Consider the following 24,410-nt stretch of genomic DNA (forward strand, 5'->3'; position numbering starts at 1 on the left):
AATAATAATATATTTGCAGTGTTAGTATTTCTGTAGCATAGAATAAATATGTATATTTTTCTGTCTTATGCTTAGTCTTGTGCCTAGTATAAAATAGGTCTCTAATGTAGGTGTTTTCAGTGAGTAAAATGTAGATTAGCAGTTAATAATAGCTTCCTTTTATTGTATATTTACAGTATCTCAGGAATTGTGCCAAATGCTTTATACTAAATTAAGCTCCTCTAAATCGTTACAGTTTATGAAATAAGTATTGTTATTTACATTGATAATTGTAATATTTACCAATACAGCAATAAATAAATTACAGAACTGGGATTTTGTACTTTGTTCTCTGCTTTTAAAATCACTTAATGACTGTGCTGTACTCCTTCCCATACAGTGTATTTATTTTAATTTATGTGTTTAGGATTTTTAAGTTTATATTAAGCATCCTAAGACTGTCTCATTTTTAATGCATGGTTATGAATATGAAGCTTACTCTGTAAATTTATGCTCCTCAAATATAACATAGTTGTATGTCCTATGCATTGCACTGTTATTAAAAAGTCTGGTTTGGGGGCGCCTGGGTGGCTCAGTCGGTTAAGCATCTGCCTCTGGCTCAGGTCATGATCCCAGGGTCCTGGGATCGAGTCAGACGTCTGGCTCCCTACTCTGCGGGGAGCCTGCTTCTCCCGCTCCCTCTGCCTGCCACTCCCCCTGCTTGTGCTCTCTCAGTGTCTAAAAGGAAAAAAAAAAGTCTGGTTTGACAAAAGTCAGAGGACAGTGTATACCAATGATAAATTCCAAGGTGAAGGTGGTCTTCTATGGATTTTGACCTTAGATAGGGAAAACAGTTTGCCTAAGAAGTGAGACTCAAACCCATACTGGTGTAGCTATGTATCAGGATACAAGCTAAACTTTGTAACAGGGACTGCAAGATACAGTAAAATAAGATAAAACTTTTTCTCTCTTACATTAAAAAAAAAAGTTGGTAGGAGTTCTTGGCAGGTAAACAGTGTAGTTGCATGAGATCTTCTAGTGTTCCAAACTGGTAGGTCAGCTAGGACAGCTCTGCCATCTTTAACATGTGGCTTCCCTTCCTGAGTCCAAAGAGACTGTGCTAGTTATTGCTATTTCCTAGCTATCAGGAAAGGGGTAAGGAGAGAAGGAAAAGCATTTTGTATTTCAGGGGATGACCTAGAAATTGCACATACCAGTTCCTGTTATAGTTCATTAACTTGAATATAGTAGTATGACCACACTTACAGATGCAAGGGAAACTGGGAAATAAGTCTCTAGCTAGGTAGCCATGTACCCCAGAAAACTCTGGTAGTTTTGTTATTAAAAGGAAGGAAGAAAGCAAACTCCAGGGAACAGTTGGTAGTCTTAACCACAGTCTTAGTTTAGTTTTCAATTTGAATGGCTGTGGATTTTGGGATACAATGATAAATTCATAATGGTGTCTGATAAAAATGATAGTACTAAATGTGGAACATTTACTACATAATGAGTAAGAGATAAATCTTTAGTTGAGATCTTTAGTTGAGATAAATCTTTAGGATCTTTAGTTGAGAATGCAAATTTATGGTGGGGAATCTGGTGGGGGTGGGGATTCAGGATTGGAAAATAGCCAAGATAAAAGGTATGGAATCTGGGAAAATGTAGGTAGTGGTAAAGAGAACATTGAAGTGCCCGGCTACAGACAGTCTCGCTCAGCCACAAGGCACGTGCACTCGAACTAGTTGAGGGTTTGTATAACTAGAGCGATAAGGTAGGGCAAAAACGTTTATTGCATAACTGACCAGAAATATTTTTTTAATTTTGTTTTAAATGATACTGGGTAAAGTAGGACTATTTTGTTTTTGTACTGCAAGCTTTATCCCCTTTCCAGGCAGATAGACATACTACTTATTCTTTGAATACATTTTTTTTTTGTTGTGTTGGGATGACACAAGACCACCCCCAGGTTTGGTGATTTACTGGAAGAACTCACAGAAGTTAGCATATGGTCATACTCAGAACTCAAATTTATTACAGTGGAAAGATACAAAATTTGTAAAATCAGAAAAGGAAAAGGCCCATGGAACAAGATCCAGAGGAAACCAGGTGCAGACTTGCAAGTACTCTTTTCCAGTGGTGTCACACAGGATGTGTTTAAATCCTCCAGCCATTGTGTACTATTACTGGGGATGGTCAGGTAGTGCCCAAGGTTTTTATTCAGGACTGGGCATGGAGGTACCTCTGACTAGCATGGACCAAAATCCAGACTCCCAGAAGAAAAGCAGGTATTCAGCGTAAATCACATTGTACCGGTTAGTTATAGTAAGCTTCACTTACCAGTGAGAGGACGTTTCATATCAGTGTTGGGAACTGTTTACCAGTCAAGTTCACAGATGCCAGCCTAGGCTAATGTCGTGCACATGCCTTCCTAAGGATAGCAGTCTTAGGCCTGCCATATTAACTTTTTTCTACACACTGTTCTCTGGCTTTATTCATGCTAGTTTTCTTGATTTCTTGTAGAATGAATGCCCTGTCCCCAAGTAGACAGAGCCAAAAGTAATAGTTTGTAGATTGTTTTCATGTGTCTTATTTTATTTGATTTTCCCAACAGCTCTATGATTGTGGTTGGTGGAGGAGAGAAATTTTATTAGCCATTTTGTGGATGAGCAAATAGAGATTTCCGGAATTTAAATGGTGTCCAGACATCCTGAAGTCCATTGGAGGCCAGGTTCTATGAGTTACAGATATTTTAAATACTCTTTTTATTTTTTTTAAAGATTTTATTTATTTATTTGAGAGAGAGAGAGAATGAGAGACAGAGAGCATGAGAGGGAAGAGGATCAGAGGGAGAAGCAGACCCCCCCGCTGAGCAGGGAGCCCGATGTGGGACTCGATCCCGGGACTCCAGGATCACGACCTGAGCTGAAGGCAGTCGCCCAACCAACTGAGCCACCCAGGCGCCCCTTAAATACTCTTTTTAAAAGATTTACACATTAAAATTGGATCAGCACTAAGAAAGAAAATTAAAGGAAAAAGGGGGATATATATAAAGTTAAATATTCTCATAGCTTCCCATAAAATTTCTCTATTATTTATGACTTCAACCCCTTCCTTCCCAGTGTGATCTTGGGAGGAAAAGAGAATATAGTCTGTTTATATTAGGTTTACAATGATTATTCTCCTTTTTTGAGGATAAAAAGTTGGGGGGGAATAGTGAATGCATGACCCCCTGAAATAACTATGTACTCAGAGTAAGAATGAAGAAGTAGGCACTAGAAAGGATGTTTTTATTTCATTCTCATAAAAAAAGCCACTAAAATCCTGTGTAGTGTTTTGTTACTATTAAACTGATCTCAAGAAGTGTCATCAGAGTTCCTGCAAAAACTAGTTTTGACTTACTAACAAGCTATTAAATGTCATCCATAATGCTAGACACTGGAATAGACCTGTGTGGGAGAGAAGTATGGTCCCATCCTCACACGGCTTATGGTCCAATAAAAATGGAGACAGTAAACACGTAATTACAACAGTACTCTGTTAAGCACCAGGATAGGGGATCTTCAGTGGTAGTTTAGGGCATTTTATTGGGGGGAAGAGAGAGAAATGTATTATGGAGATTTTCCCTCTTTGGCTACATTGTGGAGAGTAAATTGGAGGGGAGCAGAAGGAGAGGTTGGGAGACTAATTTAAGTGGTTAAATACGGTAGCCCACACTAGGATGATGGCAGCGTGGTCATACTGGTGGTCTGACATAAGACATTTTGGTGGTATAATAAATCGGACTTGGTGACTTCTAGATTTTTGGTTTAAGCATCTGGGTGAAAATACTTTAGTAGGTTGACATTAGAGAAATAAACTTAGTTGATTCACCTACTGGCTTTCCTTTTTTGGAACACTTCCTTTTTTCCTCCATTTTTTTCTTAACTTTGTAGCACTTTGCTGGTTTTTTATTTTTTTTATTTTTTTTATTTTTTTATTTTTAAAGATTTTATTTATTCATTTGACAGAGAGAGAGATAGCGAGAGCAGGAACACAAGCAGGGGGAGTGGGAGAGGGAGAAGCAGGCCTCCCGCCGAGCAGGGAGCCCGATGTGGGACTCGATCCCAGGACCCCGGGATCATGACCTGAGCCGAAGGCAGACGCTCAACGACTGAGCCACCCAGGCGCCCACTTTGCTGGTTTTTGAGCTAGTGGCTATCAAGCTTTTCTCTGGCTAGTTCTTCAGTGGAAAGACAGATCATGTCCTGCTGTAAGATTATGATGCTCATGAAGGTGTTTTGTATTCCTTGGACTCTGAGAGGGGATCCAGAACCTGGGGAGTCAAAGAAGTGCTTATTGAAATGAATGTGAAGTTTTGGTACAAAACTAGAGGTAAGGAATGTAATTGGAAAGTAAATGTCTCCCTTCCTTTCTCCAGTTCCTAGTTTTATTTCCTAGGGGTCACTTCTTAGAACATTATTTGTGTATCTTTGTATTAAGTTTCTTATTTATCTTACTTTATCTTATTTTACTTTGATGTAAATATGAGAATATTATAGTACTCACTCTGATGGTGTACATACTGTTTTGAACCTTGTTTTTCTTCATGTAGTAATTACCATGGAGATCTTTGTATACAGCTCTGTCTTCTAGTTTTCTCCCCTTTAATACATTTAATGCTGAAGTAAACAGTTTATATGTGATTATAATAAACCCACATTTGCATCAGAGGCCTATCATGAGTGAGCTCTGAAAGCTTAGATCGACCTTGTGAAATCATTCAATTTACTTTTGTGTCTGTATGCAGGCTTTCTAACTTAAACAATCAAAGGTAGGTTATTTATTTTTTATTAGATTTTATTTTCATTTGAGTAGTTGACACAATGTTGTATTAGTTTCAGGTGTACAACACAGTGATTTGTACTGTGTATTTAAAAAAAGATATATATATATATTTTAAAGTAGGCTCCACGCCCAGCTTGGAGCCCGATGCAGGGCTTGAACTCATGTCCTTGAGATCAAGATCTAAGCTAAGATCGAGAGTCAGATGCATAACTGACTGAGCCACACAGGAACCCCTCAGTATCTTTATACGTTATGCTGTGCTTTAGGTTCCCAACAAAATTGAGCAGAAGGTATAGAGATTACCCATATATCTCATGCCCCCACAGATGAAAGATTTTAAAAGTTTCTGCCTAATGAATTGTGGAGAAATTGCTAGTGTGGCAGATATTTATATATCTCAACAAGTACCAGGATTATTAGAATTAATTATTAAGTATGACAATTAAAGAAAAGTTACAGTTTTTAAAACTGGGACAAGAAGGCAATGTACTCGTAAGAGACAGGTAATTCCAGCCGCATGTCAGTCATTCACCAAATGTTTATTGAACTCTAGATATGTGTGACACACTGTTTTGAGTGTTAAAGAGATAAAACACAGTGCCTATACTAATCATAGAGATAGTCCTATCTTACAGATGAGGAATCTGGGGACTAGAGAAGTTAAGGCATTTTTCTTAGATCACATTCAGTCTGTATGTAGCAGAGTTGAGATTGAAATCTAAGTTAGACTGATTCAGAGCCCATTCTTTTGTTTCTCTCATGTTGGGTGTGGGGAATGATTCTTGGTCTTAGCATATTATCCATTAGGTTGTGGATTAATAGCCCATTGTATTAAGGCATTTCTGTTACTGCAGTAGTCATATCAGCATAATACACAGATGCACTCTTGCTTTTTCTGGAAGAACATGCTGATATGTGTTAAAATACAAACCCAGTGAAAGACTGGGTTTTTAAAGCAAGTTGAAATGTCTCTGTTTCAGAACCAACCAAGTAATGTGACGTGGTAGTTTTATTGAAGTATATAAATAAATATATTTTTATTTTTATATTTTAAATTAATATATTTATATAATATAAACTTTATAAGTTCAAAGGTTGTATTTTGTTCTAGACTTGTCTTTGTGAGTTCAATAGAGTTCAGATTAGTGAGCCAGTTTACTTATGACCGCTGTGGGTCCTGTGATCATCAGGGCTTGCTTTTCCAGTTGCTTGTCATCTGGGTAGAATACAAGCTTGCTGTGGCTTCCAAGAATGTGTGTGTGTACTTGTCTGAAATGGCAGAGTTGGGACACCGCGAAGTTGAGAAAGGAGCTCTTCTGTTTTAGATGAGCCTAAGTTCCTTATAGATGGGAATTGTTGAATTGCTGGAATGTAGCCATGGTTGCCTCTGTGCAGACCAGCCATTGTTGAGTTAAAGTGCCCTTAAAAAAAAAATTGGCATTCCTAGTCTGCAGCAGCTGCCAGGGCAGCACTTAGTTTACACAATACTTAGGTTGATTTTCTTTAATCATATATTTATAGTAGAAGACATAACGGAATTGAAATGTAGTCGTAATTTGCTTCTGTAAAGATTCCAGAGTCTTCAGTGAAACAAAAGAATAGGATTCTACTTGTGAAATGGTAGGACTGAATAGACAGAGCCTTTTGCAAAAATAGATTTTGTCATGGACAGTAATTTCCCAAAGGCTCTTAGTCTCCCATGGTTCCGTTGCTAGGATTAAGCCTTTTTCATTGCAGCATGTAGAAGCTTTTATTTGAGTTAAATTCAGACTTCTTGGTATGTCACCTGACAGTCTCGTGGTTTCAGATGAATATGGTTCATTGCTATTATTAACCTGAGTTGGCAGTTGTGCGTAACTGGAGTTTTTAGGGATTTTGAAAAGTGGAAATGCATAAGAGAAATTAGAGATGCCACTAATGTACATTTTAACTCAAGATGTTGTTTTCACATGTTGTTAACACCAGAATCAGCCCAAATCTACTTATAAAGTTGGTGATAAGTTTGCTTTACAATATCTGAAGCAAAAATTTATATGGTGAGATTTTTAGATTATACTTATTTTATGAAAAGCAGTTTAAAATTGTGAAATTATGATAAATTTAATTAGATGGACTTCTTGAGAATGTTTTAAGCAGGTGGTGATCATTATTTTAAACATAGAATTTGTAAATACTCTGTATTAGTCATTGGTATATATATGTGTCTTGTTTTGTTTCTGTCATTCACTGCTCTTCTTTCTTGTGTTTACGTAGGAACATTTACTACAGATATTTGGAAAGCAGTGGGCTTTTGTGTTTGTATCTCATATGCATATTTATAAGTAAAATTTAAATTAAAAACTTGACATTGTTTTAGTTTGTTGATCATAATCCAATTATTGTTATAGTTAATGTTATTCTTTAATTTTAATGACAAGGGCCTGAATTTTCCTGGTAACGTTTTTGATACTCTGTGAACATCTTAACTATGTGTCCCAGTAAGTCATTTATGACTTGAATTAAATAATCTTGAATTAGCAGTGAATTTAGACTAGGGTACATTGTTTTTATATTTTAAATAAATCCTACTGTGGAGTTTAAAAATATTTTTTTGATCATGTAACCCAGTTGAACAACTTGGATACTGGCCCTTTGAATTGTTTTAATTCATTTTAACATTCTTCTAGGGTTCCACTGCAGTTTCTTAAGTTCTTAGGTATATAGAATTAATGTCAGCAAGTTAAAAACCACATAGGTCAGGTGTATTTCAATTATGTGTATGTGATGCTGAAAAATACAGCAACTATGACAGTAGATGTGATATGTGGTATCCCCTCATGGTATAGATACTCTTGCTGAGGTTCCATTTCAAGAATTCATGTGGTAAATTATTAATTTCTTTGAAATACTTTTGTAAAGTTTTAACTTGGTGCATATGACTTTATACATGTTAGGTTAGGGGATAAGTATAAATGGATTTGGGGATCTTTAATGTCCGTAACAGTTTATATTTTTACTTTATATTGTTTTTTTATATGAAAAATCTAATTTGATTAAATGATGGTAATAATCCTACAGCCAAGTAGCTGATTATACTTGTCATTAAAATGTAAATTAGTCATTAGGATTTCATCAGTATTCTGGGTATAATTGAATTCAGTATGACGAAAAATATACAGACTAAAGGTTATCTAGTGTTATTATAATATTTAGTTTATTAAGATGTAGTTGGAGAAAAATAATTGGATATAAACAGCTTATGTAAAAATCAAGACTTTTCGGATAGGAAAAGACTTAAACTGATAACTCATTTTTTGGAACTGAGATTAACAAATAAATCATAGGATTATTTTTTGGTCAGGGTAGAGAATTTTAATTCCTTAGAGAGAGAAATTATTAGAAACATATAGCTTCTTGGGTGAAATGGGTTATGGGCATTAAGGAGTGCACTTGTGATGAGCCCTGGGTAATATATGGAATTGTTGAATTACTATATTGTACACCAGAAACTAATATAACACTGTATGTTAAGTATATTGGAATTAAAAAAAAGGAAACATATAAGCTTCCTGAATTAAAATGGTACTTCATACACTCACTTGTTCAGGAAATTAAAGTTCCATTATATTTGTTATCTCTCTCAGCTTCTCCTTATAGCAGTAAGATATTACTACTGAAACATGAAACATGAAAAGCTAAAACAAAATATAAACTAAATTTAACAAGGTGTCAATCTGGGAGGAATTTTCACTATTTACAAAATCAGTTTGGATTCTTTTAAAGCAAAATTGGTACAATAACGTCACCCTGTCACTGATGACCCTGCTTGCTAAAGAAAATTTATTTTAAGCAATTCTTTAATGTGTGACTCCTAGCAGAAATGCAGTGATACTCTGAATAGTGATCTATATTTTATCTTAATTATATTCCATACTTTAAAAACTTAGTACAGTGTAATTTTCACAATTATTTTATGGTTCCCATAATGTTCTATATATGATTTATCTAATTTTGTATATATCCTTAACATTAGGTCTTTGAACCCCTGAGTTGTAGTAGAGTTATTGAATTAGGTCCATCTAATTTTGTATATTTTCTTACTTTAGGTCTTTCAACCCCTGAGTTGTAGTAGTGTTATTGAATTAGGTCCTTGACTTTATAAAAACATATAAACTGAGTAAATAATTGATGAATATATAGTTCTGTTTTTCCTAAATATAGATGTTCTTTTGATTAATACTGTATTGAATTCATAGCCTTCAGTCATATTTTCTGTTATTGGATACCAAATTTTTTTAAATATTAAAAAGGTGTCTTTTTATTAGAAATTATTGGGAATTGCTGATACAGCCCATATGTGTTCACCATTATTATTTTTTTAAATGCACAGTAAATATATCAAAAGGAAATTAAGATGTTCTCTTGTCTGATACATTTAGGACTTCCAGACTAATAGAAGTTAATTGAAGTGAGGAATTTTAAAAATTGTGTATGTTGTAACATTTTATTTTTAGCTTAAGACCTAAATATGCATTCATTTGCCAGTTCTTTCCTGGTCACTGTGTTTTAAAGGGAATGGTGGATGTTATGTCATTAAACATTGACTAGTTAGCAGCAGATTTCTCTAAAGCACAGTCTTTCTACAGGTTTTTAAAATACTCAGATCACTTTCACCATGTACAGAATATATTTCTCCAATTGAATATGGTGCTTTTGGCTATTATGCTTTGGGGTTCTGATGGTGACCACTTCTTGGCATGTTGTTATGTTGAGGAAGCTTTCTGTTTATCTCTTGTAGCCTAATGTAGCATTCTTCTCTCTCTCCTGCCTTTCCTTCATTCATTCTTCACTTTCTTCTACAATAATTCTTTTTTTTTTTTTAACCGAACTCAGAGTGTTTTCTAGTACTGGCGACATTCTGCATGTATAGGTTTTGAAACTTGGCTGCCCCGTCTCTCCATTTCTTGCAGGAGCATAAGATTTTTATTGTTTCCCAGGGTTAGTTTGCATCACCTTGCATGCTTCCATTTCTGTGAGACAACATTGATGGATAAGGCTCAAGAAAAAATAACTAACATAGTAGCAGGTACATAGTAGACACTGCAAATAATTATTGAATAAATAAACTTAAAATCTTCATATTTGGTAAGTATACAGTAACAGATTATCTCAGGCCCTTTGATGCTAAGAAGTGAAAATGTCTAGATGATCAGTTGAAAGTAGGAGTAGAGGAAGAGAAGAGACTTGTTGGTATTTATCTACAAGTCCATGAAATGCAATTGTCGAGGCCAAAGAATTGGTCAAATAGAAAAAAAAAAGGTGAATTATTTAGGTATTACATTTAAGTGTGACAATCATTAAATGTGTTGAGATACAAACTAACATTTAGCCTGGTGCTTCTCAACTTTTTTTTTTTTTTTTTTTACATTTTCATACCCCTAAGGAGCCTTTTTTAGACATCTTTTTCCTTAATTGCCACCACACCCAATGAAATTTTAATACCATAGATATACTTGTTATTTGCTTTTGGCCACACCCATTGTAATATCTAATATTGTTTTGTCTCCTTCCCTCTAACCCTCTTTGGAAGCCATCTTGCTGTCGAGAATGCATGATTTAGCCCTAATTTAACAGCCAGTAATGCGTTACAGGAATTTACATGGTCTTCTGAGCTGCAATGTCAGTGAGTTAAGGGAAGTGTCTTTTCTAGTATGTTTATTTTCTATTAACATTCTTTAAAGGTGTCAGATAAAAAACATGCAGAGCAGATAAGCTGACATAAACTATAAATAACATCTGTGTAGAGTTTTAAAATAGTTTCTGGTTCATCACTGAGTAGTTTTCTTACTAATGTTTAAATTAATAAGCTGAACACAGCTTACTACTAAGGGAAGTTTTGCTGTAGTATATAGATAATTTTTGTGAATGGTGATGGTATGTTTACCACTGTTAATGATTTGGCTTAGTTATGTCTTCAGTTAAATTTTGACAAAAAGAGGCAACCGGATGAAGTAGAAAGCATGGTGGATTAGATACTAGGAGATTAGGTTTTGGTATAATAAAGGATTATGCCATTCTGTTTGCCTGCTGAGTGGAAGTGAATACCAGTGGATGATAGAGATGGGAGTGAAAGGAAGGGGCACGACCAGCCAGCCTAACCAGAACAGTGACTTTCGGCAGGTGATTTTTGCTTTTATTTCACTTCTTTCATTTGAAAAATGAATGAATAAACTTAAAACTATTACCATTTAAAATTGCCTGTTAAAGGAGTCACTTTGGGGTGATTCTTGTTTAACATCATGTTCTCCTAGTATATTTCTGTTTTTAATTTAATTTAATTTATTTATTTGAGAGAGAGACAGAACACAAGCAGGGGGAGGGGCAGAGGGAGAGGAACAAGCAGACTCCCTGCTGTGCTGGATCCCAGGACCTCGACATAATGACCTGAGCCAAAGGTAGACGCTTAACCTACTGAGCCACCCAGGCGCGCCTCCTAGTATATTTCAAACAGAATTAATTTGTCATGCAACATTTTGGTAACAGATCTATTTATTCAATTTCAATTCAGTGTGTCTCTAAATTTCAGGATTTGCAACTCTTTTTCATGATAAGATAAAGGGAATCAAAAGCTTTATCAGTAACCCCCCTCCATTTCAGGGACATACTCTTCAGAAGCACAGATCTCTTCCCAAATAACTTTTGACTAACTTTTTCTTTTCCTTCCTTCCTTCCTTCCTTTTTTAACTGTGAATGACTGTAAGGCCTTCTCTTGTCAAACCAAATCAACTTCAAACAAGATTTCTATTTAAATATAAAGCTATGTTACTTCTATCTCTGTTCTTATTAAGGCATATCCCACAGTCTGAGCCCTGCAGGTTTTGAGCCTTCTTCATGTCTCCAACCTTGCCTCCCCCATCTAATAATGCCTATGCTGCCTTTTCTCTGCACCATTTCAAATTCCTTCCTTATGTTTTCACTTTCATCACAATTTCTCCACCTTTTTGCACTCACAGGCCATAATTCCTTCTTTTGCCCTTTCAGTACAGGATGCTTCTTTTTTCACACACTACCCAACACTGGCTGTAGAAACTTGACCTCTACTGTTGCTTGGAGACTGTTCTTGTCCTCTTATGAAAACCTCTTCTTTTCTGAGGCCTTTGCCATAGTACCACACTTTGCTCTAATTTGTTGTTGGCATCCACTGCTGACCTTCTACCAGATGGCTCTCTAGTGTTCTTCAAGAACTTAGACACTTAGGTGATAGTGTTTCTTTCCAGATTACTTTGTACCATCATCTTGGGCAACCCACACATCTAACATTCTGGCTTCACAGTACCTTTTCTTGCTCTCTACCTTGATCTGTTCTTGACTAGACCTTGAGTCTAACTATGAGCTGACTCTCTTCTCTTTCTGGGATCCTCCCATTCTGACCACAACTTCATATCCTTTGATCTTTTGTATAAACTTGCTCTCTAGCTTCATTAAGACTACTGTTGTTTGTTTGTTTTCCTTCCTTTTCTCCTATCACCTCCATCCTACCCTTGTTTCCTGTGCTGATATGTCCAGACCTCTGTATCACTCTTAACAGGCTTGCCCCTGTTTTTCCTTTGCAGCTACTCAGAAAATCTCCTATTAAATACACTATTTTTTGCCTCTTCTATGCCTCTAGGCTCCCTTGTGATAGTATAGAAAATTAGTCCTAAATCAGATTTATGATTTTCAGCTCAGCTGGCTTGGTAGTACTTTGGCTTATGCTTTCCTTAGGTTAGCACCTTTCCACATTTTCTTTGTTGACTGTCAGAACTTTATCTTCCACAACCTTTACCTGAGTTCAGGCCACACATTTCATATATACTTAGGTACATGTGTGATTTCTATTCAGAAAAAACAGAAGTGATCAAGTGTAAATGCTGTTTCTTCTCTCCAACCTGAGAACCTATCTGCAGTAGTTTTCATTTGTAGATCCTCTTTTTCCTGCCTCAGCAAGTGCATTTCATAGTTCATTAGCCTTACTCAGAGTACTGTATCCCAACTTGTCTGGGATCTTAGTCCAACACTTCTCTCTGGTTGCTTTTAGACTGTTTCTCTGATACTTTCCCATCAGTTTAGAAATACATATATTTAAGTATATACCCTTTTTGGATAGATAGGTAGATAAAATGAAAGAATATATTTATGTATAAAAATATGTATAAAGATATATCTGTATATTTCTATCTGTCTCTATATGTTTTTCTTTTTCCTTTAAGAAAAAGCCTCTTGTAGCTTCTTCTACCTGTCTGGGGTGACCATAGACCTTGGTTGCCCAAGAAAATTTCAATTTGCTCCTGTGTGTTTAGGGTCCCCCTTTACTTTCAAAACTCTGCAGTTTAATTGGTGAATTACATGGTCACATTATCCCTTTATCTCCCCATTTCACAGGGAAGCCTTTCCAAATAGCACTATTTTACTCTCAGCTGTTTTCCCTTCATGACTTTGCCATTGCTATGTGAGTACCCCCACCCCACTTCTCTACTAAAATGGTTCTTGCAAGAGTACCAAGGATCCCCAAATTGCCAAATCCCATGGACACTTTTAGTCTTTATAAATTTTGGCCTTTGATACTGCACAGTATTCCTTTCTTCATCTTCATCTTGCTTAGCTTTTTTTTTTTTTTTTAAATCTTCCTTAACTTTTGAAATAACATTTTACCATGGGTTTTCTCTTTTATTTCTAGTGGTCTGTCTTTACTGATCCTCCCTGGTTTCTCTGCTTCTTTTCTCTCTGTCCTTAAAATACTGCTGTGTCCTAAATTCTAGTTTATTGGTCCTTCACTTTCTTTTCTCTCTTCAATTAATATGTTCTCCCCGAATGATTTTACTGCCAACTATGTGTCAATAACTCTGTGTTTATAACTCTACTCTCAGTTTTTTTCCTACGCTCCAGACCGTTTTTTCATCAATCTTTTGGACATTTTTTCTGAAGCTGTGTTTCAGGCCCTTTAAATCCGTTAATGCCCTTATCTCAAATTTGCTTTCCCCCTGTATTCTCCACCTTGGTTAATGGTATTTATTTTCATCAGATTGGAAATGTGAGAGTCAGCCATCCGCTTCCCTCATTCCCCATCTACAGTCTCTCAGGTCCTATCTCTGTCTCTTTCTTTCTGTCTTCACTGCTGTTCTTTGGTTCATTTTATAACATTATTCTTACCTCTAGACTAACCACTCTAGTCACTCCTCCAAGTTTCTGTCAACGTGATTTTCTAAAATGCACAAATGATCTTGTCACCTGTTGTTTAACACCCTTGTTTACTCATTACCTGAATGATGATGTTCTTTTGTGTTTGTGTGAAATGCTTGAGTTTTGATCTGGTACTAGCCTGCCTTTGTAGCTCTGCTTGTTGCTTCACTGCACACTCCTGAGCTGGAATCACTAAGAATTACAACACATGCTGTTTTTTTCTTTTAGGGAAGAGAATGGTTAGGTTTAGGTAGTATTTCTTGCTTAATTGATAGTACAGAATAATCGTTAAAATCCTGGACTCCAGAGACATACTATCTGGAATCTAAACCCAGCTTTGCCATTTTTAGTAGGTAGCAGTGTTATTTTGGGCAGGTTACTTAATTTCTCCCTGCCTTAGTTTTCTCAACTATGAAATGGAAATGGAGTTGTTATGAAGAAACTCCATACATTTTGCTGTAAATGCTCTTTCTACTCCCCCGACCCCTCCTGTTCTGTCACAATGGATTTGTTTACTCTGGATAGGTCATATAAATGGGGTCATACGATAATGTGGTCTTTTGTGTCTGGCTTTTTTCACTTAGTGTTATGTTGTCAGGGTTCATCCATGCTGTAGCTTGTATCCTTTTCGTAGCCGTATAATATTCATTTTATGGCTCTATGACATTTTTATACCACTTTTTAAAATTACTCATCAGTTGATGGACATGCCTTTTTAGCTTTTTAAAGAAAGGTTGTTTTATTTTTTTTAGATTGTGGACTATGATAATTCAGTTTATGTACTTATGAAATAATTTATTTAGTTCCTGTAGTGCTAACCTTTACATAGGGTTATGTAGTTTTACTTATTTAATGTGGTCGCATCTAGGAATTCAAAGATGAGTAAGCTTTGCCTACGGGGAGCTTTTCTTTCTAGTGGAGGAAACTGGCATGTAAACAGATAAAGTACAGGGTGGAAAATACTATTAGATTTATAACCTAAAGTAAGTGTAATCTCAGAAGTCAGCAACTAACTGCTGGCAGTGCTGGCAGAATTAGTAAAGGCTTCCATGGAGGTGAGATTTAAACTAGATCTTTAAGAATGAATGGGAGTTTTGCCGAGGTGGTTGAGGATATTTCAGGTAGAAGTAGTAGCTTACACAAGGGTGTGGAACTGAAATTGTCTGGTGTGTCTTTGCACCTTTGAGAAGATCACTGTGTTGATATTATGGGTAATGTGAAGTAAGTCTGGAAAGGTAGATTAGGGCTGGATTGTGAATATTTCTATATCTATACAAAGGAATTTAGCTGTTATTCTTTGTGTGTCTTGGCGATCCCAGGGGGTTGGATGAATGAGATGGCGGCCTCTACTCGTTGAAGGTCTGATGGAATACCTCACATCCAGCAAAGCCTAAGTTTTCCTTTTTTTCAGAAAGTTTTGTACATATAGTCACTTACAAAAATGAATATGCCTCGCTGACTCACACACCATCCTCTTACTACCACATCTGTCACAGTTTATTGATTCCCTATTTAGATTTCTTTATTTCATCAGCTACTTATCTGGAATTATCATGTCTATTTATTTCTTTACTTTCTTGCTTCTAGAGCAGGTTCTTACTTACCTTGCCCTAACCAGTGCTTCGTACATGGTAGGCACGTATCTGTATTAAATGAATGAATGAAGGAACTATTCTGCCTCTAAAATCTTAAGTCTAGTATTCTACCCTATGATTGTGGTTTCCTCTTTCTTATCTCCCTGCCTCCCCACTATAGCTGTTCATGTTATTTCAGCACTTTGACCCCCCTGCCTCCATTGTCTTCTAATCTGTTAGCTTCCCCCTCCTCACTTTCTTATCTGAATAGCGTAGATACTCCTGTCCATCGTTTCAGCTATTTTTTGTCTTTTGCCCTATTTCCAAGGCTCCCCTTTGCTTTTGTCCTATCTCCCTATCAAAATCCTTACCTTGGCTCAGTCTGATCCAAATTGAAGAGGAGTGTTTGCTAGAGAAAATGACCTAACCGTGTAGTTTGTGGCAGGTACATATTCATAGTCTTAAACTTGTAGACTTCCAGCATTGCCCAGAAACCTTATGTTTCCTAGTCAACGTATTCTTTCCCCATTTACTCTCTGCTATTCCCACATTTTACAACCTTTCCTTTATTTCTCTTCATCTACTTTACAAAGAAAATAGGGTTCTTAGAATGAATTTTCTCAGCATTTTACCTTAATATCTACAGTTCTTTCTGTATCTATGTCCATCTTTGCCTCCTTTCTTTCCAATCCTAGAAAGGATTATCCTTTCTTCTCTTTGAAACTAATCGTTTGACCTGTACTCTATACCTATCCAACTCCACTTCTTCAGAGGCCTTGCTTTGTCAGTCACCATCTCCCTTCCCCTTCATAATCTTTGTCATCAATATGTAAATATGTTCAGATATGTCCTATTTAATAGCAAAATAGCTATCACTGCATGATTCTTTTACTTTCTTTCCTTGACATTTGTCTTAAATTCACTATTTTCTCTGTTCTTCAGTCCTCTGCGATCTGACTCGTTGTATTCCTTAGACGTGTCCTTGCCATGGTCACCAATGATTTCTTTGTTTCTGAAGCTAGTGGATGCTTTTTAGTGACTGCCATGGTATTTCTTCCTCTCTAAAATGCTCTTCTAGTTTCCATTAGACCTCTTTCTTGATTTTCATTCTATGTTGGTGTGTTCTTTTATAGTTTCCTTCACACAGCAGCAAACTACAGTTTAGTAAGTCAGTTCCTAACACAAGCATTTACTAAGGATTAGACAGGAGAAAACTAAAATTCTATTTACTGTCAAGAATTTGGAATGAAGATGTTTTACATTGCCAATTATGGGTCGCTTAAGATGCATTGATGAAGTTAGGGTTAAGGTTCTCTTAAGGAGCTGAAGGAACCCAATCAAGAGTTGTAACTGATGGATTGTGAGGAATTGACCATTTAGCCTGCCATAACTAACAACAAACAGCTCCAGGAATGGGTGTTCTCCTATGTGTTAACACCTGTCCCGTCAGTTGTAGTGTGTTCACCTCACTAGTTAGTATCTCCACATTTAGTTCATTGTTTTCTCTTTCTCTCTACTCCCTTATCTTACTCACTTCCTTAATTTTTTTAATTGTGACAAAGAATGCATATATAAAAGTACATAAAAAAATGCAGTGGCTTTTTTGGTACTCTAAAGTGAATATTGAGGTAAGCACTGTCCAGACTAAAAATAGAACACAGTGCCCCAGTCTACCTGCTATGTTCCCTCCTGGTTATACCACCATCACTTCCCAACCTTATCTTGATAGGTAACCACTCACCAGACTTTTGAAACCATCACTTCCTTTGTTTTCCTTATAGTTTTAAAAACTAAATATGTTTCTCTGCCTAAAATGTTACCTGATTTAAACCTTGTATAAATGGAAAAATATAGTAACTCTGGGTAGGTATGTGTGTTGTGTGTGTGAGAGTATGTCATTGTCTGATTTCTTTTGCTCAGGGTCAGTCTGTGTTTTTGTCTATAGTTGAAGTTCATTCATCGTATTTGTTGTGTCTGAATATATATATTTGTAGTCTGAATATACCATAATATGTTTATCCATTCTACTCTTGAGGAACCATTTGTATTTTTCCATGACAGTACCTTTATGAAGATTCGATATAATGGAATGGAATGGAATTGCTGGTAAAACTTAAAAATCAGTTATATTAGATTTTGTCTATTTATTATATAGATTTAAAAAAACTATTTTCTAAGAAGAGTGAGCCAGTTTTTGCTCACACCAGCTTTGTATGAGAATTTCCACTGCATTTGGTCTTCATCACTTTTTTTGTTTTTCTTTTATAAGTACTTAGCTGCTATTCTTTAATCTGAAAACTGTTTCTGTCTTTACATTTCTATATAAAGAATCAAAACTGTCTAAAAATATGGATTAATATTATGCCATCTGGATTCATGCCATGAAGCAATATGTATTTTCATTGTATTAAATATAGTCACATATTTTTATTAGGTTAACCATTTTTAGATTCAAATGGGTTGACTATATTGTATGCACTTGCTACAACTTTTATTTTACTTTTTAACCTACAATGTCATTGCTATATAAGTTTTTAGTCCTAAATGGTGGTATTTAATAAAAAGTACTTCTTTATATACTACAGCAATAATATAACTTAGGGTTTTATTATATAGGTTTTATTTCTAGGAATTTATGTGGAATATTTATGAGAGTAACTAATGGACCTTTTTTTCCTTTAAAGTTGGCCTTTGCCAGAGTTTGATCCAAGCCAAATTCGACTGATTGTATATCAAGACTGTGAAAGACGAGGAAGAAATGTCTTGTTTGACTCCAGTGTTAAGAGAAAAAATGAGGACATATCAGTATCGGTGAGCATCATAATTGATTTGGTTGAAATTTAATGTCATATGTTTTAATTCAAGAAAGAATGAGTAAAATTTCAATTATGGCACTTTTGTTTGTCAGTACAAAACATCTTTATCATGTTTACAAAATTTAGAACCTTGATTTTGAAAAATTTTAAAGGAAAAACACTTCCTTTATTTGCTACCATTCTAGCACCAGGGAGCATTATAGTTTCATATTTATTTTCCTACATAATTGTATTGTCAGATATGACTAGAGCTTTAGGGATCCTTATAGAGGATATGGCCCAAACCTCCCATCTTACAGTTGTGGAAAGTGTGACCTGGAGAGATGAAATTATTTGTCTGAAGGAGCAAAGCAAGTTAAATCTCTAGCCCTTAGTCCCCCTGCTCTACAGTGTAAAAAGAGCATCTATTTTGTTAACTTTCAGTGTCATATTTTGAAATATATTATGACTAGTTTAGCAGTAGTACATGGACATTCACTTGGTTGTCCAAGGAAATGTTAACCTTAAAAATAGACCTGCCAGTTATTTTACCAGCCAAAGATGGGTTTATTTGGGAATAAAAAAGAATTGCAATCCGGGACGAACAAGCTGTGGCAAAACCATAGACAAGTCGGAAAGAACAAAGGAGAGATGTGCTTTTTTAAGGAGAAAAAGGGTAGGCTGGTAGGAACTAAAAGTCCACTGGGGTAAACTGAGGAGCTTGAAGTGTCATGGCTTCTCATAGGTGGAGCTGCTGAGGAGGGCAGTACCGGGGGTGAAATGAAAAAGTGTCTGTTCCTCAGCTGGAGTAGTAGAGTAGTATCCACATGCAAGGTCAGGTCCTTGTAAGGTCAAGTCTTTCTTTTCCTGTTGGGTCTGCAATTAGCTACGAGTAGGGCATGAGAGCTACCCCTGCAGAACCTCCAGACTCCCTTTACTAACTTTCACAAAAACCTAGGTGATTGTCATTATCTTTGCTGCTGCTACTGTTACTATATTTTCTGGCATAAAGACTCATTCCCCTAGATCTGTATACTCTGGGAATTGAAGCTTGGAATAGTGTTTTCTCCCTTTCTCTAAATTAGTAATTTTCACTAACATTTTGGTAAACGACTGAAAACAGAATACTTTGGGAAAGCTTTTCCTACCAATAGAATTGTCTGTTAAAGCAAACAAATACTTATTTTTTGAGACTTTAGGAGTTTATATTTGAGGTTTTGTGTTCTTAAACAATTGTGATATATTGGGCATAGTCTATTGTTATATTTATAACTGCATCCTCAGCATCAACTACAGTGGTATATAATAGGAACTTGACTAATTTTTTAGTTATTTTGATTGTCAAGTTTTATAATGTCCCTTCTAATTACTAACACATTGCTCAGTTTTCTGGAGATGGTGCTTTGTTTAGATTTCTTAGCCATTCTTCACATACTTTTTTGCAGTGTTTTAGAAAAAAGCAGAATGTTCTTAAAGTGTTGTTTACTTGTACAAATAAGTATCTCCCAGTACAAGGCACTTGGAGATTTAGCCATATATGTCCTCTTGGTGCCTACAATAAGGTACCCTTCTTCTAGGGGAGTTAGACATTGAACAAAAAAGTACACCAATAATACCAAATAATGATTAAATGCTTGAATGAAACACACAGAATGCTTACAAGATTCCATAGGAAGGAACGTAGTTTTCATCAGTTTGTATGTAGGGATATTAAGGAAAGTCTCATTGAGGAAGTGAAATTCAAGCTGAGATTTGAAGAAACAGAAGACATGGAATCGGGGATGAGTATTCCTGGTAGCAGGACTTGCAAATGCAGTCTACAAAGTGACTTGGAAGCTTGGTGAATTGAAACAACTAGAAGAACACCAGTCTGGCTGGATTGATGTAAGTAGTATGTAAAGTAGCTAGATGAAATTGGAGAGAGAGAGAGAGCAGGAGTCAGAGAATTTAGAGCCTTATCAGTCTCTGAGTTAGAAGTTTGAGATTATATCCTAAATACAGAAGGAGGCCACTGAAGGGATCTTGTTTACATTTCAAAAAATCAGTTTGGTAGAGAGCCCAGAAATAAACCCATGCATATATGATCAGTTACTCTATGACAAAGGAGCCAAGAATATATAATGGAGAAAGGATAGTCTCTTCAACAAATGTTGGGAAAACTGGACACAGTCACATACAAAAGAATGAAATTAGACCACTATCTAACACCATACACAAAAACTGACTCCAAATGGATTAAAGACTTGAACATAAGACCTGAAAGCATAAAATTCCTAGAAGAAAACATGGGCAGTAACTATCGATGGGAGAAAATACTTACAAAGCATATATCCAATAAGGGGTTAATATCCAAAAAATATAAAGAACTCAATAGCAGGGGCACTTGGGGGGGGGGGCTCAGTTGGTTCAGTAGCTGCCTTTGGCTCAGGTCATGATCCCAGGATCCTGGGATGGAACCCTGTGTCAGGCTCCCTGCTCAGTGGGGAGTCTGCTTCTCCCTCTGCCTCTACCCCTGCTCATGCTGTCTCTTGTTCTCTCTCTTTCTTGTAAATAAATTAATTAAAAAAAAAAAAAACCTCAGTAGCAAAACAAAAAACCCCAAACAAGTGCAATTAAAAAATGGACAGAAGATTTGTATAGACATTTTTCCAAATAAGACATACAAGTGGCCAATAGTACATGAAAAGGTGCTCAGCATCACTAATCATCGGGGAAATGCCAATCAAAACCACAGTGAGATATCACCTAACACCTGTCAGAATGGCTATTATTAAAAAGACAAGAAATAACAAGTGTTGTTGAGGGTGTAGAGAAAAAGGAACCCTTGTGCCGGGTTTATGGGAATGTAAATTGGTGCAGTCACTATGGGAAACTGTATGGGGGGATCTTCAAAAAATTAAAAATAGAACTACCATGTGATACAGCATTTCCACTATTGGATATTTATGCAAAGAAAATGAAAACACTAACTCAAACAGATAAATTCACCCCCATGTTTATTGCAGCATTATTTACAATAGTCAAGACATGAAAGCAACCAGTTTCCATCAGTGGATGAATGGATAAAGAAAATGTGGAGTATATATACAACAGAATATTCTTCAGCCATAAAAAAAGAAGGAACTCTTGCCATTTGTGACAACATGGATAAACCTTGAGGGCATTATGCTAAGTGAAATAAGTCAGAGAAAGATAAATACTTTATGATCTGACTTATATGTGGATTCCAAAAAAAATTAAAGTCATAGCTTATGGACAATAGGTGGATGCCAGAGGGAGAGTGTGGGAGATGAGCATGGGTGACAGGTGTCAAAAGGTACAAACTCTCAGTTATAAGTCATGGGGATGTAATGTACAGAATGATGATTATAATTTAAAATTCTGTATTGTATATTTGAAAGTTGCTGAAAGAGTAAAAGTTATCATCACAAGAAAAAATTTCTAAGTCTGTATAGTGATGGATGTTAACTACATTTATTGTGGAGGTCATTTTGCAGTGTATAAAAACATCAAATCATTATGTTGTACTCCTGAAACTAATATAATGTTATATGTCAATTATATCTCAGTTTAAAAGACAATAGGGAAAAAAATCACTTTTGCTGCTATCTGAAGAATGGCTGGATGTGGGGGATAAGGGAGAAGGAAGTGTTTGGTGAATCCAACACTTCACTTTGAATAGCTGAGTGATGAGATAGCCGCACAATCAGAGAATTGTGGATGGCTAAGCAGACAGTTGAAATCTAAGGCTTTGTGGATGGTTAAGCAGAGTTGAAATCTAAGGCTGCAAATGTGATAAGCGTATCTTCTTTGCATTTAGACTCCTGATAGCTCAGCAGAACTACGCTGAAGCTGAAGGTTGATATTGATTGCTTTGATTTTTTTTTTTTTTAGGAAATATTTATTGAGGTTTTTTTTTTTGGTTGATAGTGTTCCATTGGATTGCAGCATATGACCTTTCCTTTATTATTTATCTTGATTAATGCTTATTTATTGTGGTTTTTTTTCAGCATTCTTACTTTTTTAAAAAAGAATTTATTTGAGGGAGAGAGAGCGTGTGAGAGAGAGCACGAGCAAGGGGGGAGGGGCAGAGAGAGAGGGAGAGGGATAAGCAGACTCCCCGCTGATCAGGGAGCCTGATGTGGGGCTCAGTTCTAGGACCCTGAGGTCATGACCTGAGGCAAAGGCAGACACTTAACCCACTGAGCCACCCAGGCGCCCCTCAGCATTCTTACTTTTTATTTTAAAGAGCCTTGTAAGTCTTGACTCATGTTATCTCCTGAACCCTCCCTCCCCACCTTTTCTGGAATGATGCTTCATTAGTCACATAAGTCTTCTTTCTTGATGATGCCTTCCTTTTTCCCTCTCAGTTAGCTTTTTTTTCCTTTGTCTGTATACCTTCTTTACAAAACCTCTTTACCCAATACCAACAAAATTATACTTTTACTTTCTCTTTCATGTGTGTGTTCTTTTGTCTTTTTCTGTCTCTTTGTTCTTCTCACTCTTCCTTCTCAGCATCTGTTCTGTCTCTCAGTCTCTCTGCTTCACTATCTCTCAGGCTGTCTGTTCTGTCTCTTGGTCTCTCCTTAATGTCTCTTCTTGGTCTTCTCCATGTCTCTTAGTCTTTTCTCTGTCTCTCCGTGTCTTAGTATTAATCTGTCTTCTGGCTCTAATATCATACCACCTACTCATTCCTTAATCCTCTGAAATTTTCCTGTAAGCCTACTACTTAAAAAAAAAAAAAACTGTCCTGTAGATTCATTGGTAACTAGCAGTCAGTCTTGAATACCTCCAGTCTGACTTTTTTATATGTCCTCTTCCTGTGTGCCATCTCCCTAGATGAAGATTTATCTGCTTTCAAGGTTCATTTTATCAGAATTTTATGAATCCTTTTTGATTTTTCTATTCCTTTTCTCCTCCATCAGAATTCTCATAATCCTTTGTTCATAGTCTTTCATAGACTTCTATATCATAGCTGTTTTTTATGTGCTTTCATTATTAGATTGGAAAAAAAGACAAAGTAAAAAATTCATCTGTTACCTTAGTTTTCTAAATTCCACACTGCCTCAACATGTGATAAGTACTCAGGACATACTTTGATCAGTTTTAGTTATAGTTAGGAAGTTTATTATCAAAATCCTGTAAATACTTCCATGAAGATTTCATATGTTCCTTTTGAACACCATGAATCACATCAAAATACTCATTGTTTCCTCCAAATTGCAAGCTGTTTGAATCTATAAGTGATTTTTTAAATCCACTTTACTATTACAATACCCTTGGAAAATCAGATCATGTGGGTTATATAGGCAAAGATCTCTCTGCTCTGAGGCAGAGGGTTGGAAATGGTCTCTTCTGCTTTGACTCTGACTCGCGGAACAGACGCGGAAAGGCGCCAGAGAACAAAAGCCCCAAAGACTGATTCCCACTGAGCCCATCCCCTACCATAGGGGCACAGGGCAACTCCGCCCAAACAGGGTTGCCTGAGTAACAGCACCGCAGGCCCCTCCTGCAGAAGACAGGCTGGGAAAACAAGAGGCCAGCAACCCTAAGGTCCCAAGAAAACAGGTGCATCTTGCTTGGGTTCTGGTCAATAATTTGGACTCTATACATTCTCTCAAACACCCATCAACAGAATGACTAGGAGGAGGAGTCCCCAAAACAGAAAAGACTCAGAGATTATGACTTATGCTGCAGATTTACAAATGGATGCAGATATAACCAAGATGTCGGAGATGGAATTCAGGCTAGCAATTGTGAAGACAGTGGCTAGAATGGAGAAATCAATTAATGGCAACATAGATTCTCTAAGGGCAGAAATAAAAGGGGAATTGGCAGAACTTAAAAATGCTATCAATGAGATCCAATCCAATCTAGATAATCTAACAGCTAGGGTAACTGAGACAGAAGAGAGAATAAGCGACCTGGAACACAATATAATAGATAAAAAGGGAAAAGAGGAGGCCAGGGAAAAACAACTCAGAATCCATGAAAATAGAATCAGAGAAATAAGTGACACCATGAGGCGTTCCAATGTCAA

General features: G+C 36.3%; 1 protein-coding gene across 4 annotated transcripts in view; it reads left to right on the forward strand.

Annotated features, from left to right (window-relative positions):
- FNIP1 (folliculin interacting protein 1) overlaps positions 1–24,410 on the forward strand; it is a 155,895-nt gene that overhangs the window by 42,066 nt on the left and 89,419 nt on the right. For all 4 annotated transcript variants that reach the window (XM_078067546.1, XM_078067549.1, XM_078067548.1 and 1 more), the window contains exon 2: positions 18,260–18,386. In XM_078067546.1, coding sequence (XP_077923672.1) covers positions 18,260–18,386 — 127 coding nt within the window. The remainder of the gene's footprint in view (positions 1–18,259; positions 18,387–24,410) is intronic.

The sequence above is a fragment of the Halichoerus grypus genome, chromosome 2 (assembly GCF_964656455.1).
Source record: "Halichoerus grypus chromosome 2, mHalGry1.hap1.1, whole genome shotgun sequence".
In the NCBI taxonomy this organism is placed as follows: Eukaryota; Metazoa; Chordata; class Mammalia; order Carnivora; family Phocidae; genus Halichoerus; species Halichoerus grypus.